Here is a 14,802-nt window from a genome sequence, read left to right as displayed (position 1 = left end):
TAACTGCTGTAAAATATAGCGACACCAATGCATGAATCCAGCGTCAGAACCTAACAGACAAGTCAAAACTGGACTTAAACATCAGTATTTCACATACTGTGTATTTTTAGACTGTTTAAAGAAGCAATTGACACTCTTTTCTATTCTTATTATGATTGATGATATTAAAGGACCATTGTGTAATCTTTAGCGGCATCTAGAGGTGAGGTTGCAAATTGCAACCAACAGTTCACACCACCCCTCCATTTCAAAGCACTATGGAGGCTGAGAGAGGACTAAGATGTCATCAAGTTTTCGCTTCTTTGCCGAAGGTGATAACATATTTACGAATCATGCTTTGTAGTGCAGTTTGTCCGTTTATGGTTACTGTAGAAACAACGTGGTGAAATCTATGTAAGGGGAGCTGTGGTGTATGTAGATAGAAATAGCTCATTCTAAGGTAAGAAAAACATAACGCTTCATTATGTAAGGTTATTACCCAACTACACAAATTACACATTTAGTTGAATAACCGATGAAAGTATTCGGTTTTGACAGTTCTCAAGTACTCAATTTTCCAAAACGAATCCTTTAGTATTAAATAGTAAAAACTGCTCAAGTGCAGTAGTTCACTAAGTAAAGTGTGTTCTTATGTAAAACTTTGTATAAGACAATAGAAAAATCTTTGGCCCTTAAAGAATTCAATTACGCAACACACTAACAGTGGTGCATTTTACCTTGTTCTCGTCAAAAACATTGAAGACAAATGATGCGAACTTGGTGGGGTCGCCGAAGGGGAAGAACTGCTTGTAGATCTTCTGGAAACCTGCAGCATCGAGCTGACCACTCGGGCAGTCTTTTATAAAGCCCTTGTACCTAAAAGAGAGGATGGATTCATATTATAGTACAATAATATCAAGACACTCAAGAAAATATATTAGAAAACACTATCAACATCTGAATGTAGTCAAGTGAGTACAGCACGCTGTTGACTGATTTCCATGCACATGCAGCTTTACAAAAGCTATGAAGTCTGCTCTGCTTTAAACCAGTGGAAATAATTCATAGCTAAGTCTGTCGGCTTCTCATACCTCGCGGTTAATTAAGAATGACATGACCGAGCCAAGCTATTCAATATTCCAATTTGCACACCCAAGAATGAGTCTAAAAGTGGTACGATTGAGTGTCTGTTGCATTGTGACATGCTTGTCAATCCCTGTCTTGTCAACAGGAGAACTAAATTGACAAACGCATTAAACTATTACACACACAGAAGAATAGAAAAGTAAGGAAAACCGTATTTCATTCATTTCATTTTGCTCACCTTTCATTCAAGCAGTAATTTTGAGTAGTGTGTTAAAAATGTTAAATGAAACCACTGATGTCAAGTTCAATGGATGCAGACGGTTAAGACTGCTCGACCTACCACATAATGAATTGAAAGTGATGAAACACATCAAGAAACACATCACCTCACAAAAAATACTTAATCTGTCATTATTTATGAACCATCATGTCATTGCAAACTGTCATATGCTGTTGCCATTTTCCATACACTGACACTTCCTAGTAACCATGTCACTCAAAAAACTAGTCAATCCAACTTTAATTCTGTTTGACTGGTATGTGTGCCCCATTATCGATAAAGCAAAGGAAACAAACAAAGCAATGTTTCAAATGGGGAAATCGGCATACAAGTGTCTTGAGAAACTTTCAAATTAATATTTAAACCCAGACACACTTTAGCTTTAAGGTCTCTCAAAGTTGTGAAAACCAGAGAAACTACACAAAACACTCACAGATATCATCTGCTACGAAAACACACACGCAAGTATCCTCAAGGGGTCAGGAGTTTGTATAACCTCCTGTGGCTTTATGACGCCATCATCTGGCTGCATGTGGTGCAATGCCAACTGTGTAATGTCTCAACAATTGCCCCATTACGTCACACCGGCCGGAAAAGAAAACACTCAGACAAGCAAACTGATGATTCGCAAATCAATTGGGCTATTTTTACAGCTGAAACCGGAACAAGTAAACCAAAGAAGAAAATGTTCTCTGTAGGTATGAATCATGCTTGATTCAATCACTGAAAAAGCGTTTGTAGGTGGTTTGGGTTGGGAGGGAGAGTGTTTGCTGCCTGTCGGCAAGCCCTCAAGAACCTTTGACGTCTTAACCCAACACATCAACCTAAACACAGGGATGTTAGCCCTTATGAAACAAAAATATATAATGCCATATTAAAGTAATAGTTCACACAAAAAAATTATGTCATCATTTACACACCCTCTTGTCATTTCAAACCTGTATGACTGCCTTTCTTCTGCAGAACACAAAAGAAGATATTTTGAAGAATGTTGTTAACTGGCCCCCATTCACTTGCATTGGTTTTGTGTCCATTCAATAGAAGTGAATGGGGGCCAGTGCTGTTCAGTTACCAACTTTCTTCAAAATATCTTCCTTTGTGTTCTGCGGAAGAAAGACAGTCCTACAGGTTTTAAATAACAAGAGGGCGAGCAAATGATGAGAGAACTGTCATTTTGGGGTGAACTAAGTAATACATTTAGGCCCCTATTTTAGTTTATATAATATTTTTAAATAACATAATATTTATATGACTATATATAACTATGTAATGTATAATTTATAAAATATTGTTTATATAATACATATTTATATATTTTCATGTTTATATTTATATTTCATATGTTTATATTGGTAATTTATATTTAACACATATTTTCCAAAAATGAAAAGCTGCGATTCCTTATGTATTATTCAATATACTGTAATATTGTAATAAACAATGCATTATTCTATATATTTTCCAATTTGCATTAAATGATTTAATATATCGAAAGGTAACATATATTTATAGTTGGGAGACATCTTATCATCCTAGTTCATGAATATTAATAGGTCGTACGCCATTTCCCGAAAATCAAGCAAGTGTGTTCTAGCCATATTAGGATTACAGTTTACCAATTTCACATTTATTCGGTTGACTTTTTAGGGTAGATTTTGGCAAATTAAAGAGTGGCACACACACATAACCGAAGGATCACACTCTGCATGGGATTAAACCACGAACAGAGCGAGCATGGTGCAAATGAGAGGGGTATCCACATTCCGTTTTCCACTAATCCACCTTGATTGCGATTTAATTTGAGAGGGCCGCTGTTGTCAAAGCAACCCCTGCTGTTTTTGGAAAAGTGAGAAATGCAAAGCAATTCCAGTTCAAATATGGTGTGAATAAATAGAGCATCTACTTTAAAACAGACATTCAAATGTCAACAGAAAACAAAATTACCCCGAAAAGCCTGTTTCTCTTTCAACATGGGAGGGGTCAATACATATGGTAACTGCCATGCCATGTTAAGATTACAAGTCATTTTCTGGAAGACCATTGAGGGCTAATTGCAACAAAATATGCCCTTCCTAAACAAGTCATGGTTTTGGGTACCAAACGAAGTATAGTGTGCATGTTTATACATGTGTTTCTGTTTAGCAAGAGTTCTGATAAACGATTTTCAATCCTGCGGCAATTTGCAGATTGCAATAAATTTAAATACATTCAAAATCGTTCATTGTGATGGTGGGCACACACAGTACATCTCCTGCAGCCAATGACAAATGACTAAATGAATTGGCCCTCTGTTGAAGTGTTGCTCCCCAGGCTGTTGGTTAACCTATGCACAGTCATTAATTCAAACTCTGAGCTGGCAAGCTTCAATATAAAGTAGCTAGCTGATCAATGCACATCAGTACATATTAAAACAGCCATTTAAATGCATGTAGCAAATCAAACCCCTGGTCAATGCTATAGGGATTTTAGTACAGATGGGTATGAATTTACCAGCGACATAATGTCTGGGTCCAGGATAAGAGGACGTTGGTGTAGCCTATGCCAATGAGAATGCAATTCTGCCTATCCCTGATATGATTTCAGTTTCATTACGTTTTAGCTCTTGACAAACTGAGATTTGAAGACATAAATATTAGACTCATATAAAATGAGATATGATGAATGTGTATACTTTTTACGCATTTGCTCACATTCACAGAATTCAGTACATTTACCCAAAATGCACCTAGTTCACGTCTCACTGCAGATCCACATGCACGTCCTCTATGGCTGGTTTAATGTCTGCCAGCCGCAGCAGAAATGAGTCAACAATTTAGCCTGGCAAGCACCCAAGGGCGCAGTGCCAGTGCTAGACTGACCTTGGACATGCCAGCAAAGGTGCCAACGCTTTGAATCAGTCATAGACTGGCGTTCAGCAAGGTCTGCCAAACTACACAAGCCTATACTATAATAAAGGCTCTTGAGACTTTTGGTAAGGTTTTGAGGAACTCTTGAATTCAATGTTGAGTTATGAGTTACAAGAAAGTCCACAAATATTAATATTCAACTCTCTTTGTTATATTGAATACAATATATGGGGATCAGAACTCTAAGCATAATAAAAGTCACCCATATGCACTTCATTATGAGTTTTCTAAAGCTAAATGATAGCATTGTGTGAGGAACAGACTAAAAAATTTTATTCACTAAAAATCTCGTCCTGAGAATCAGCCTCGGCCACTTATCTTTTTTTTTGTATGGAAAAAGAGCAAGTCATGCAGGTTTTATAGATATGAGAGTAACTAAATAATGACAGATTATTTTTGGATGAAATTTCCCACCAACCGTCCTTTTTCACCATGTTTTACTGCACACATCTATGGCTTCAAACAAAAATGCTATTATTACATCAACAGTCTTCATGTATTTTACAGCTACTTCTACCTGACGTTTGGGAACAGGATAGTAGCAGTTAATGCACAGCTAGTCTATAGCATGACTGGCAAATGTGTGTGTTTCAGGGTAGGAACTGAATTTTTTTATCCCCAAGGAAGCACAGACATAAAAAATGAGAGGAAAGAGTGCTGTGTTGAGTGGCCAAAACAGATGGAGGTAACACATGCTGTACTCAGTATGCCAAAACAGACAACGGAGAAGGAAGAGGAGGAAACAGACAGCGTCACACAATACAGGCGAGTGAGAGAGAGAGAGAGAAACAGACAGACAGACTTACCATTGCTGAACCTCTTTCTCTGTAACTGTAGGAAAACGGGGATACAAGTTATTGAAATGTTATTCAATTATGAAGCAAAATTAACGTTTCTCATGCAAATGGTGCCACATTGTCAGACAGATTGCTACTTTTCATTCAGTGTGCCTCCCTTAATGTCAACACATTTTACAGCTTAATTTTAAAATATTTAGAAATAATTTATCACTTCTATCTGCAGCAGGCTTATTACAGGGGCAGTCCAACAATGTTTGTACCTACAAGCAGAGTTATTATAGTTTTGATTTTAGTTTTATAATATTTGAAATTAGCTTTTATTTTTAGATTTTCATTATTATGTTAATTTTAGTTAAAGCTTTTGTCATTTTATAATTTATTTGTTTATTTTTTATGTATATGTTATTTTTGAGGCATTTAAATTTTTCCTTTAGTTAAGTTTTTCCAACAATTTTTGGGTAAATATTTGATTTGATTTCAATGAACAGAAACATTTTCAAAGTTTTAAGTTTAGTAAACTAAATAACCTTGCCTACAAACACTTCACTGCAAGTCCAGATTATTAACTCACTGAACAAAGAAAACTTTGCAGTAATAAGTGGTGATTTTGCTTGATAGATTATCCGGAAAAAAAAACATTCTTCTGCGGAACACTAAAGAAGATATTCAGAAGAATATTTGTAACAAAACAACACTGGCCTCCAGTGACTTCTATTGTATGGACACAAAACCAGAGACATTTCTCAAAATATCTTCTTGAGTCTCCCACAGAAGAAAGAGTCTTATACAGGTGTTTAATAATATGAGGGTGAATAAATTGTGTTTTGGGTGAACTATCCCTTTAAGTGAAAATAAGGTAGAGAATAAAAAGAGAGAGTGGATCAATGAAAAGAGGTGGGCCACAAGATAAGAAATACATTGTGGTTTATTAACTCTCCAAAACAATTGGTGAAAGAAGCAAGCTGGTAATTTACAGATTTAGACCAAGAACAACAAATCCCCAAACAATACAGTACACGATTCTCCTATCTACTGTATATTACCTGACCTGTAACATCCTGAAAAAATCAATAAGCGTGATAATAGGTCCATTGTGTGGAAAAAACAAACAAGTGGACTTCCTCTGAGAGAACGATGCTAAATTTAATTATCTAACATAATTAACTTAACAAGTAGTTTCCAACATAAAATTCAAAATTAAATAGATGTAACGACTCACAGTGAGCCATGAAATTTTATTAAAAATGTATTTAAGTCAGTTGAGATGTTAAATGAATCGCAATACATGTTTTGAACAGCAGGGGCCGCTGTGTTTACTGCAAACTTGAAAACCGTGGATAGGCTGATATTTGTTTAAAAAATATATTTGATTTGGAATTGTTTTAAAATTGCAATTATGTTCTGCTATTTGACACAAAAGACATTTTTATTTTGCAGCATTTGAGAAATAATAAAAGGGCCCTTGTTCATTTCTAATTTGTCTCAACTCATTTTGTAATAAAAAAATGTATTCTGAGATCAGTTTCGTGAATCGCATCGCATCATGAACTGAGTGAATCGTTACATCCCTACATTATACTGTATGTAGGCTACCTTATTTACTGAAAAATGTTGAAGTCTATTTACAGAAAGTGCCTATAGGCAGGAATAGGAACCAGCAATTTTGCGATTTACAATATCAAAGGAAGGATCCACCACATATAATTAACAATGACTTCCTTACAGTTTTACGATCTGTGAAATACACAAGAACTGGGGGAGAATTCTTGTTTTGCATTAGCATAATCCTCCTGCTGTTGCTTCCTGTTCTCCGTGAGCAACCCACCACTTTAGAAGACAAACGTATTTGACTGATTGGGTTTAAACGTGGGAAACCTCGCAAACTGAGCAGGGATTTTGTTCGCTCATGCAACAGATGTCACTTTGGGTAAAAAATGATAAGGAACTACATGAAACTGTACCCACACAAGTGCTGGAGTGGTACAGTTTTGTTGTTGCTGGGAAACAGCAGTAACCTAGAAATAATATGGGAACAATCACTAGAAGATATACAGCACCTAGTAAGCACAGGATGTACAAAACAGCCCGGCATGGGTTTAGTTTGGAGCTTCCACACTGTCACTTCACTATTTGTCTAGACACTTGGTTGCTTTGGAAATTGATAATCTGGAACGGTGAAGTAGCTGTTTGTGCAGTGCAGTAAATCTATCACAATCTATCAAGAGAAGCATCGTAAGTGAGTGATCGAGTCTATAGTCTATGGAGGACTAAACCTGCAAAAATTATAAATAAATGAATGTATAAATAAATAAATATATAAACGAATAAATGTAATAATATGAAAATAAATACAGGAATGAATGGTTTGATAAAACAAAATAATTCGTTTTAGCTATTATTGATCTTAGCTTTAACTTTTCTTTTCATTTTTTAAATTGATTTATTATTTTTTGTGTCCATTTTTAATTATTTTTAATTATTATTATTTTTTATTTTTAGATTATTTTATTTATCATTTCCTTTTATTTTTACATTTATTTATTTATACGTTTATTTATTTTTATATTTATTTATTATCGCATGTATTTATTTCCACTTTTATTTATTTATTCTTGTATTTATTCTTACTTTTCTGTGTCTTGTATGATAATTAGATGGGTTGGTCTTGCCTACTATTGGTTCAGCGTAGATTGAAGCGTTTGATCGATTACTCTTGACTTGTTTTGGACTAACGTCACGTCACTCACTGATCGTTTGCTTCGTGTATAACGTTTATGGCGTGCGCACAATTAGCTAGAGAGTTACAGCATTTAGCCAATGAAGTCGATAACCATGCATCAAATGACTATGTGTCATTCAGATTAGATGCACTTATTGAGGATTTATTACAGATTGACGGAGAGATAAATGACAAAGTTCTTCAAAATCTGTGCGAGTCAGGGGGTGCTAAGGTGGTGACCAAGTTCCGGTTACAGGTCCTCTGCCAAAGAGGTGCATGAACGACCTCAGCAGATTCGTCGATTCTGAAAGCACAAGACGACTTGATATTAAGATGTCTAATAAACACAGACTTTCTTGTTACATGATTTTGACATTCTTGTTAAGATTGCAAATTATTGGTATGATCGCCCGTAACGGCTGAAGCGAGGTGAAAAAATAAATAAAGCGATTTGACACGGGATTCGTACCCATACAATAAAGTGAGGCAGCGTGTCACTACGGTAACAATCACACTAAGCTATTTCGCAATGCTAGCTGCTGCGGATCTTTGCAATAATATCAAGATGTCACACAACAATATGCAGCTGGATGAATCAAGGGAATATGCCCGTTTTAACTTGTGACCTCTGTGTTATTTATCTCTTATGGAATGTAGTTTACGAGTACCGTTTAGTAACCACGTCTTTTTAGAAGGAATGGTTTCCATTTGATGGCCCCTGTAGTGAAAGAACGATGCTCATTACTACCGTGTTAACTTGTGACTTAAGTTCACTATGTCTCAATTCATTTACATTATGTTACATCATGTTACATTAAATCTTTACGCTTTTTCTAACCGAAAGGCTGCTTATAACTATCACTTTGACAAAGCGTTAGCTTGCGACTTCGGTTTACAAGCTCATCTGTGTAGTTAAACCTTATTACATTTTGTGCTTTATGATTTTCACCAGTTGAACTGTAACGCCACCATAGCACCCTCTGACTCGCACAGACTTTGAATGTGCTGCAAAGAGGCTAACAACTGAGGGAGAACTTTGTCATTTATCTCGCCGTCAATCTGTAATAAATCATCAATAAATGCATCTAATCTAAATGACACATAGTCATTTGATGCATGGTTATCGACTTCATTGGCTAAATGCTGTAACTCTCTAGCTAATTGTGCGCCCGCCATAGTTACTTAACGTTATACACGAAGCAAACGATCAGTGAGTGACGTGACGTTAGTCCAAAACAAGTCAAGAGTAATCGATCAAACGCTTCAATCTACGCTGAACCAATAGTAGGCAAGACCAACCCATCTAATTATCATACAAGACACAGAAAAGTAAGAATAAATACAAGAATAAATAAATAAAAGTGGAAATAAATACATGCGATAATAAATAAATATAAAAATAAATAAACGTATAAATAAATAAATGTAAAAATAAAAGGAAATGATAAATAAAATAATCTAAAAATAAAAAATAATAATAATAAAAAATAATTAAAAATGGACACAAAAAATAATAAATCAATTTAAAAAATGAAAAGAAAAGTTAAAGCTAAGATCAATAATAGCTAAAACGAATTATTTTGTTTTATCAAACCATTCATTCCTGTATTTATTTTCATATTATTACATTTATTCGTTTATATATTTATTTATTTATACATTCATTTATTTATAATTTTTGCAGGTTTAGTCCTCCATAATAGTCCACCTTCAGCATGTCAAATTAAAATCTCCATAGAGAATGTTGTGTTTGAGGAAAAACAGAGGGGGATTAAGAGAGAACTCCTTGCATCCTTTACAATCATCTTCCATCTAGAACCATATTCCAAAAATATTTTTGTCCACAAAACTCCTGCTATCTGCCATTTGTTGGGCATGCAGACAGTCCTGCTACAAATTCATGCCATTGGTTGCTACTGTACGTCAGACTGTTTAAATTAACACATCAATTCTTTAATACTGTAAAGTTTCATTTTTTTAAGTTCTTTGTTTATTTACCCTGTTCTAACTATGCCCTGGTGTGCCTTGCTTTTCACTTAGTCTAATTTGTTTGTAGATTTAAAAAATGTTTTGCAGTACAGCCAGTAAAAAAAATATATTTCCGTTAAACACATCCCATTGTTCACACATGCTCATACAACAGCTTTCCCAATTGCTACCATTTCCACATCAGCACCAAACACACCCTCTCTGAACAAATGTGCTGGAGAGAAGGAAACTGAAGGAAAGCTGTTCCTTTCAGAGTTTGTCCAATTTGACAACACGTCTTTCCACAGAGAAGATAATCATGAGCCCACATCACATCACAACACATTACGTGCGTCAAACTCTTTGACTGCAGACTTCTTACATCTATGCAAATTTGTTCATTGTTTACTCGGGTTAACCCACATCCATGTCATTTTTGAAAGGTTTTGATCGACATGAGGGTAAATACATGATGTCCCAGTTCACACATGGCATAAATATGACATACAAATATGGTTAAAGTTACAGCAACATGTATATTGCTAGTGTTGTTGTCAAGACCACCTAAACCAAGATCAAGACCATCCAAGAGTGTTGAGACCAAGACAAGACCAAGGCAGGGCAAGAGCGAGTCAAGACCAAGACCAGACCAGCACTCCTCAAATTAACTTGAAAGATCCACATAACCTTAACCCTAGTCCTTTTTAATCATCTCTTGAATTTTGTAGTCATTTGTATTCATTTTGTTCAAATATTTAACAGATTTCTGACTCGCCAAAACAGTTTCAAAAGAAGTCCAATAAGTTATTAATTGCATTTGATGCAGAAAGTTCTACATTCGATCAAATAATGATGCTAACAAATAAATCAGACAATGCACCAGCAACAAAGTAAGCCTGAGGCCAAGACAGGACCGAGACCAAATGCAATCGAGACCAAGCCTGTAGAAAATGGTTTCGAGACCAAGACCAATATGCAACAGAACAGCATCAGGTTGCATTTTTCAACTCTCTGCTAGAAGGAAATCTTCTAGCTGGCTTTTCATGCGAACAACACTGCCAAAATTCTATGAATGACTTTTTTGCTCCCGTAGCCAAGCTCTGTTTGTATTAGGATCACCAATTGCTTAAAAATCACACAGTGGCGAGATTGTTTTCTGATATTGTGATGCGCCTCATTGCAAAGGCACCGGAAATCATTGTTGAAGGGGATCGGTGGTAAACAAATCATTAGTACTTCAAGCTTTGGAAAAAGTGATTCGGAAAAGCGTGACAGGAGGGAAATGACTGACCCTGCAGACATACAGACAGTGAGAGTCAGTCACAGCACAATATCTAAGCAATTAAGACTTCACACTTCTATGCTGGAAGCAAAATGACTTTATTGCATTTGGACTATATGGCCACTAAACTCAGACGGGAACATAAATGTCAATTGTATGCAAATCTGCCAAATGGGAAAATAACAGAAAGGGCGCAACTTTTATGTACCTCCTCTACTCAAGTGGATAGCACTCTCTTCAAAAGAATAATCGCTGCTGTGGCCAAATACTTCACACATTGATACCATTGAACCTTCAACCTCTTTATTTAAATTTGCCTTATTAAATCATTCAGGCCTTCAATGCCTGGCCTTGTACTGCTTTGAAGCTAAAGAGCTGGTATAGCAGCTTCGATCAATACCAAGAGATATGACCTCCATTAAATAATCCAACGACAATTGCTATAAAAATGAAAATGCCATCATCCAATGTTACATAACAGCAGAAGAGAGATTCCCCATAAATTTTAGTTAAATGCCATGACAAATCGGTTTCACCACGCTCTGAATAGGCAAGGATGGGAAGCTTTTGATCAGGGTCTTCCTGGCAGAAGAGAACACTGAGGACAGGGAGAAATCTGCCTATTAGGGGTGTAACGGTACGTGTATTCGTACCGAACCATCACAGGCTACATTCCAAATATAGTCATCATTCCTATGCCCTACTCCCTTCGAAGGGCAGCGCCCTTGGAGTTTAGACTTTGGAGTGAACAAGGCATTTGTGTGCATTATGTAGACGTTTGGAATGCACTTGGCAAAGAAAGGAAGTGACCTAATTTCCTCATTATCTTCAGCTGGCATGTTCACGTGACAATGCACCATTTTGTCCGTCAGCAGATGTCGCTGTTTTAATGGCATAAAACCTGTTTGCAAATAAACAATACATTTTATATTTTGAAAAGTTTTTTATATATATTTGTGTTTATATATTATATAGCATATTTTAAAAACTTTTTAAAATATAAAATGTATGTTTATTTGCAAACAGTTAGGTTTAATGCTTAAGTTATGCCATTAAAACAGCGACATCTGTCACAGGAACATGCCAGCTGAAGATAATGAGGAAATTACGTTGCTTACTTTGCCCAGTGCATTCCAAACGTCTACATAATGGCACGCAAATGCCCTGCTCACTCCAAAGTCTAAACTACAAGGGCTCTGCCCTTCGAAGGGAGTAGGGCATAGGAATGATAACTTCATTTTGGAATTTTCCCCTCGACAGCTCGTGACGGTTCGGTACGAATACGCGTACCGTTACACCCCTACTGCCTATATGAAAAATCTAGTATGTACACGCTTCCATTTGCTCTACACCACATGTGAAACTCAATCATGTATCCCACTCATGAGAAATAAACATATACAGCAGCACATCCTCCACAGCTGTTAAACAAGTTAAGCCGTCCTTTAATTCACATAAACACATACAAGATACGGTGGCCGTGACCATAGACTGAATCAAACCATCAGAGAGACGGCAATGCATATACTAATAATTTTATTCAACACAGTCTACGTGAAACTTTTCTTTTTGGATATCATATTTTATATGTTTTATATATTTGATTAGACAAGAAACGCTACACATTTTATCATAACAAAACTGTATAACTCAACCTGCACTGTAAGGCACCAGAAAAATACAGTAAAATAACATTTTTCACATAAAATTAAGTGCTTCATGTTACAGTCTTTCTGTAGAATTTGACCGTTTTTACCGTTTCATTGTAAAAAGTAAAAGGACATTTTCTGACAGAGGGGGCGCCAGAATATACCATAAAATAAAAGAAATCTGGATAAATGTACGTTTTTTCTGTAATTTTGTAGTTTTTACTGTACTTCACTGTAAAAAAAATCCCATAAAAACTGATAATTTCTGGCAGCTGGGGCGGCAGAAAAATGCCACATGGAAACTCACATAAAATTGCATGTTTTTTCTAGTTTTTTTCTTGTAAAATTGCAGTCTTTTTCTGTAATTTGACATATTTTAAAAATACGTTTAAAAATCAGTACAGAAAACAATTTAACAATACATCCATATAAACCAAACCAGTTTGGCACTTTTTTAAGACTAAATTACATTTAGCAAATGAAAAATATCTCAATGACAATATCAATATCACTGAAAACGAACTATTTGTTCTCCCTAAAATATTTGTTCCTGGAGAGCATACACTGCAAGAACAAATACACGAAAAGCTGATTTTAAATTTCAGACTTTTCCTTCAAACGTCCCTTATAGAGATCATACTGGAGTCGCGGAAAAATATCAAGCTGGCATTGCAAACCTAAAAATATGCAGCTGACGACTTTCCTTTTACTGTTAGAAAAACATCATTTTTAGCTACACGCTTGAGCTCATGAAGAGTTGAAAGACATGGCGCAATGAAAGGAGAAGCTGATAAAGGTTACAAATGGGGATGAGGAAAAAAACAAAGGAGAGAAAAGATAAAGAACTGCTGAGAAGAAAGAGAGAGGGGAAGGTGGAGGACTACAGAGGGAGAAATGCAATGTACTACCTTGCAAAGGAGAACTGATAAGACCTTTTACAGTATTGGCTCTATTATAAAATGGAAGAGATGGATTGAAACAGAGCACAAGAGAGAAAAAAAACGAAAGGAGGAAAGAAATGGGAAGAATGACAGGGTCATGGAGCCCATCCCAGCACGGAGGCACATTTTCCTACAGGCTGCAATTTTCTGCCCAGCACTTTCCATGTAGCGCCCACCACAGATCTCAACGCACAGCACACACCATTATTAGGAAGCCATTCGCTGTCAGTTCCCATTCTATATCTGCATGACTTCAAAGCAGCACAGCCTACATTACTGTGTTCAATGTGTTTTAACAAAAACATTATTTGCTCATTGTCTTGAACGATTTCATGATTCTGATGATTTCTAAACCAAAAACTTGTTTTTAAATAATCTAACATATAGTGATCATTGATCAAGTTATCAGTTGACAGTTCTCTCTTAAAGGGACAGTTCACCCAAAAATGAAAATTCTGTCATTAACTCCCCCTCTTGTCATTTCAAACCTGTATGACTTTCTTCTGCAGAACACAAAAGAAGATATTTTGAAGAATGTTGGTAACCGAACAACGGCGCCGGCAGTATCATTCACCTGCATTTACAACAGAAGTGAATGGGTCGCCGTTGTTCAGTCACCAACACTCATCAAAATATCTTCTTCTGTGTTCTACAGAAGAAAGTCATACAGGTTTGAAATGACATGAGGGTGAATAAACAATGAAAGAATTAAAATTTTTGGTTGAACTGTCCCTTTAAAAATCTTTATGCATACAGTAACATCAAAATACTTGTGTTGACATGATCAATTTAAGCTTCGTTGTAGCCAGGCCACCATAGTTACTAACGGATTAAAGTGATTCGTGCCCTTAGAGATACTGTTGTCTTCTGACTGTACTAGTTTAAGAATAGAGAGCCAGCTCATGTGTTAACATATATATCCTTTGCATCCATGGAAACCCAATCTCCTTCACTGGCAGAGAGCAAGCCACTTTCAGATATGTCTCTGGGCAACCACCAGCCTGATTGCAGATCTCAAGACCTGCCAATTTGCATATTCATAAAGCTTGTGTCCCAATTGGAGGGCTTGTAAAACATTCTGATTAGGACCACTTCCAGGCTTCAGCTGATCACAATTTGCGATGTCATGTGAATTGAGATTTCTTATAAAAAACGTGTATCAGATGCGAATTTACATTTATGCATTTGGCAG

At 36.1% G+C, this 14,802-nt stretch overlaps 1 protein-coding gene across 2 annotated transcripts in view; it reads right to left on the bottom strand.

Moving 5' to 3' along the window:
* ncs1b (neuronal calcium sensor 1b) overlaps nucleotides 1-14,802 on the bottom strand; it is a 35,803-nt gene that overhangs the window by 17,316 nt on the left and 3,685 nt on the right. For both annotated transcript variants that reach the window (XM_057356213.1, XM_057356214.1), the window contains 2 exons: nucleotides 5,058-5,082; nucleotides 717-855 (listed from right to left, as the gene is read on the bottom strand). In XM_057356213.1, the coding sequence (XP_057212196.1) occupies nucleotides 717-855; nucleotides 5,058-5,082 (164 nt within the window). The remainder of the gene's footprint in view (nucleotides 1-716; nucleotides 856-5,057; nucleotides 5,083-14,802) is intronic.

This window comes from Triplophysa rosa, linkage group LG17 (genome assembly GCF_024868665.1).
Source record: "Triplophysa rosa linkage group LG17, Trosa_1v2, whole genome shotgun sequence".
NCBI lineage: Eukaryota > Metazoa > Chordata > Actinopteri > Cypriniformes > Nemacheilidae > Triplophysa > Triplophysa rosa.
Note: the sequence above shows the minus strand (reverse complement) of the source record. Positions and strands in the feature narration are given on the sequence as shown.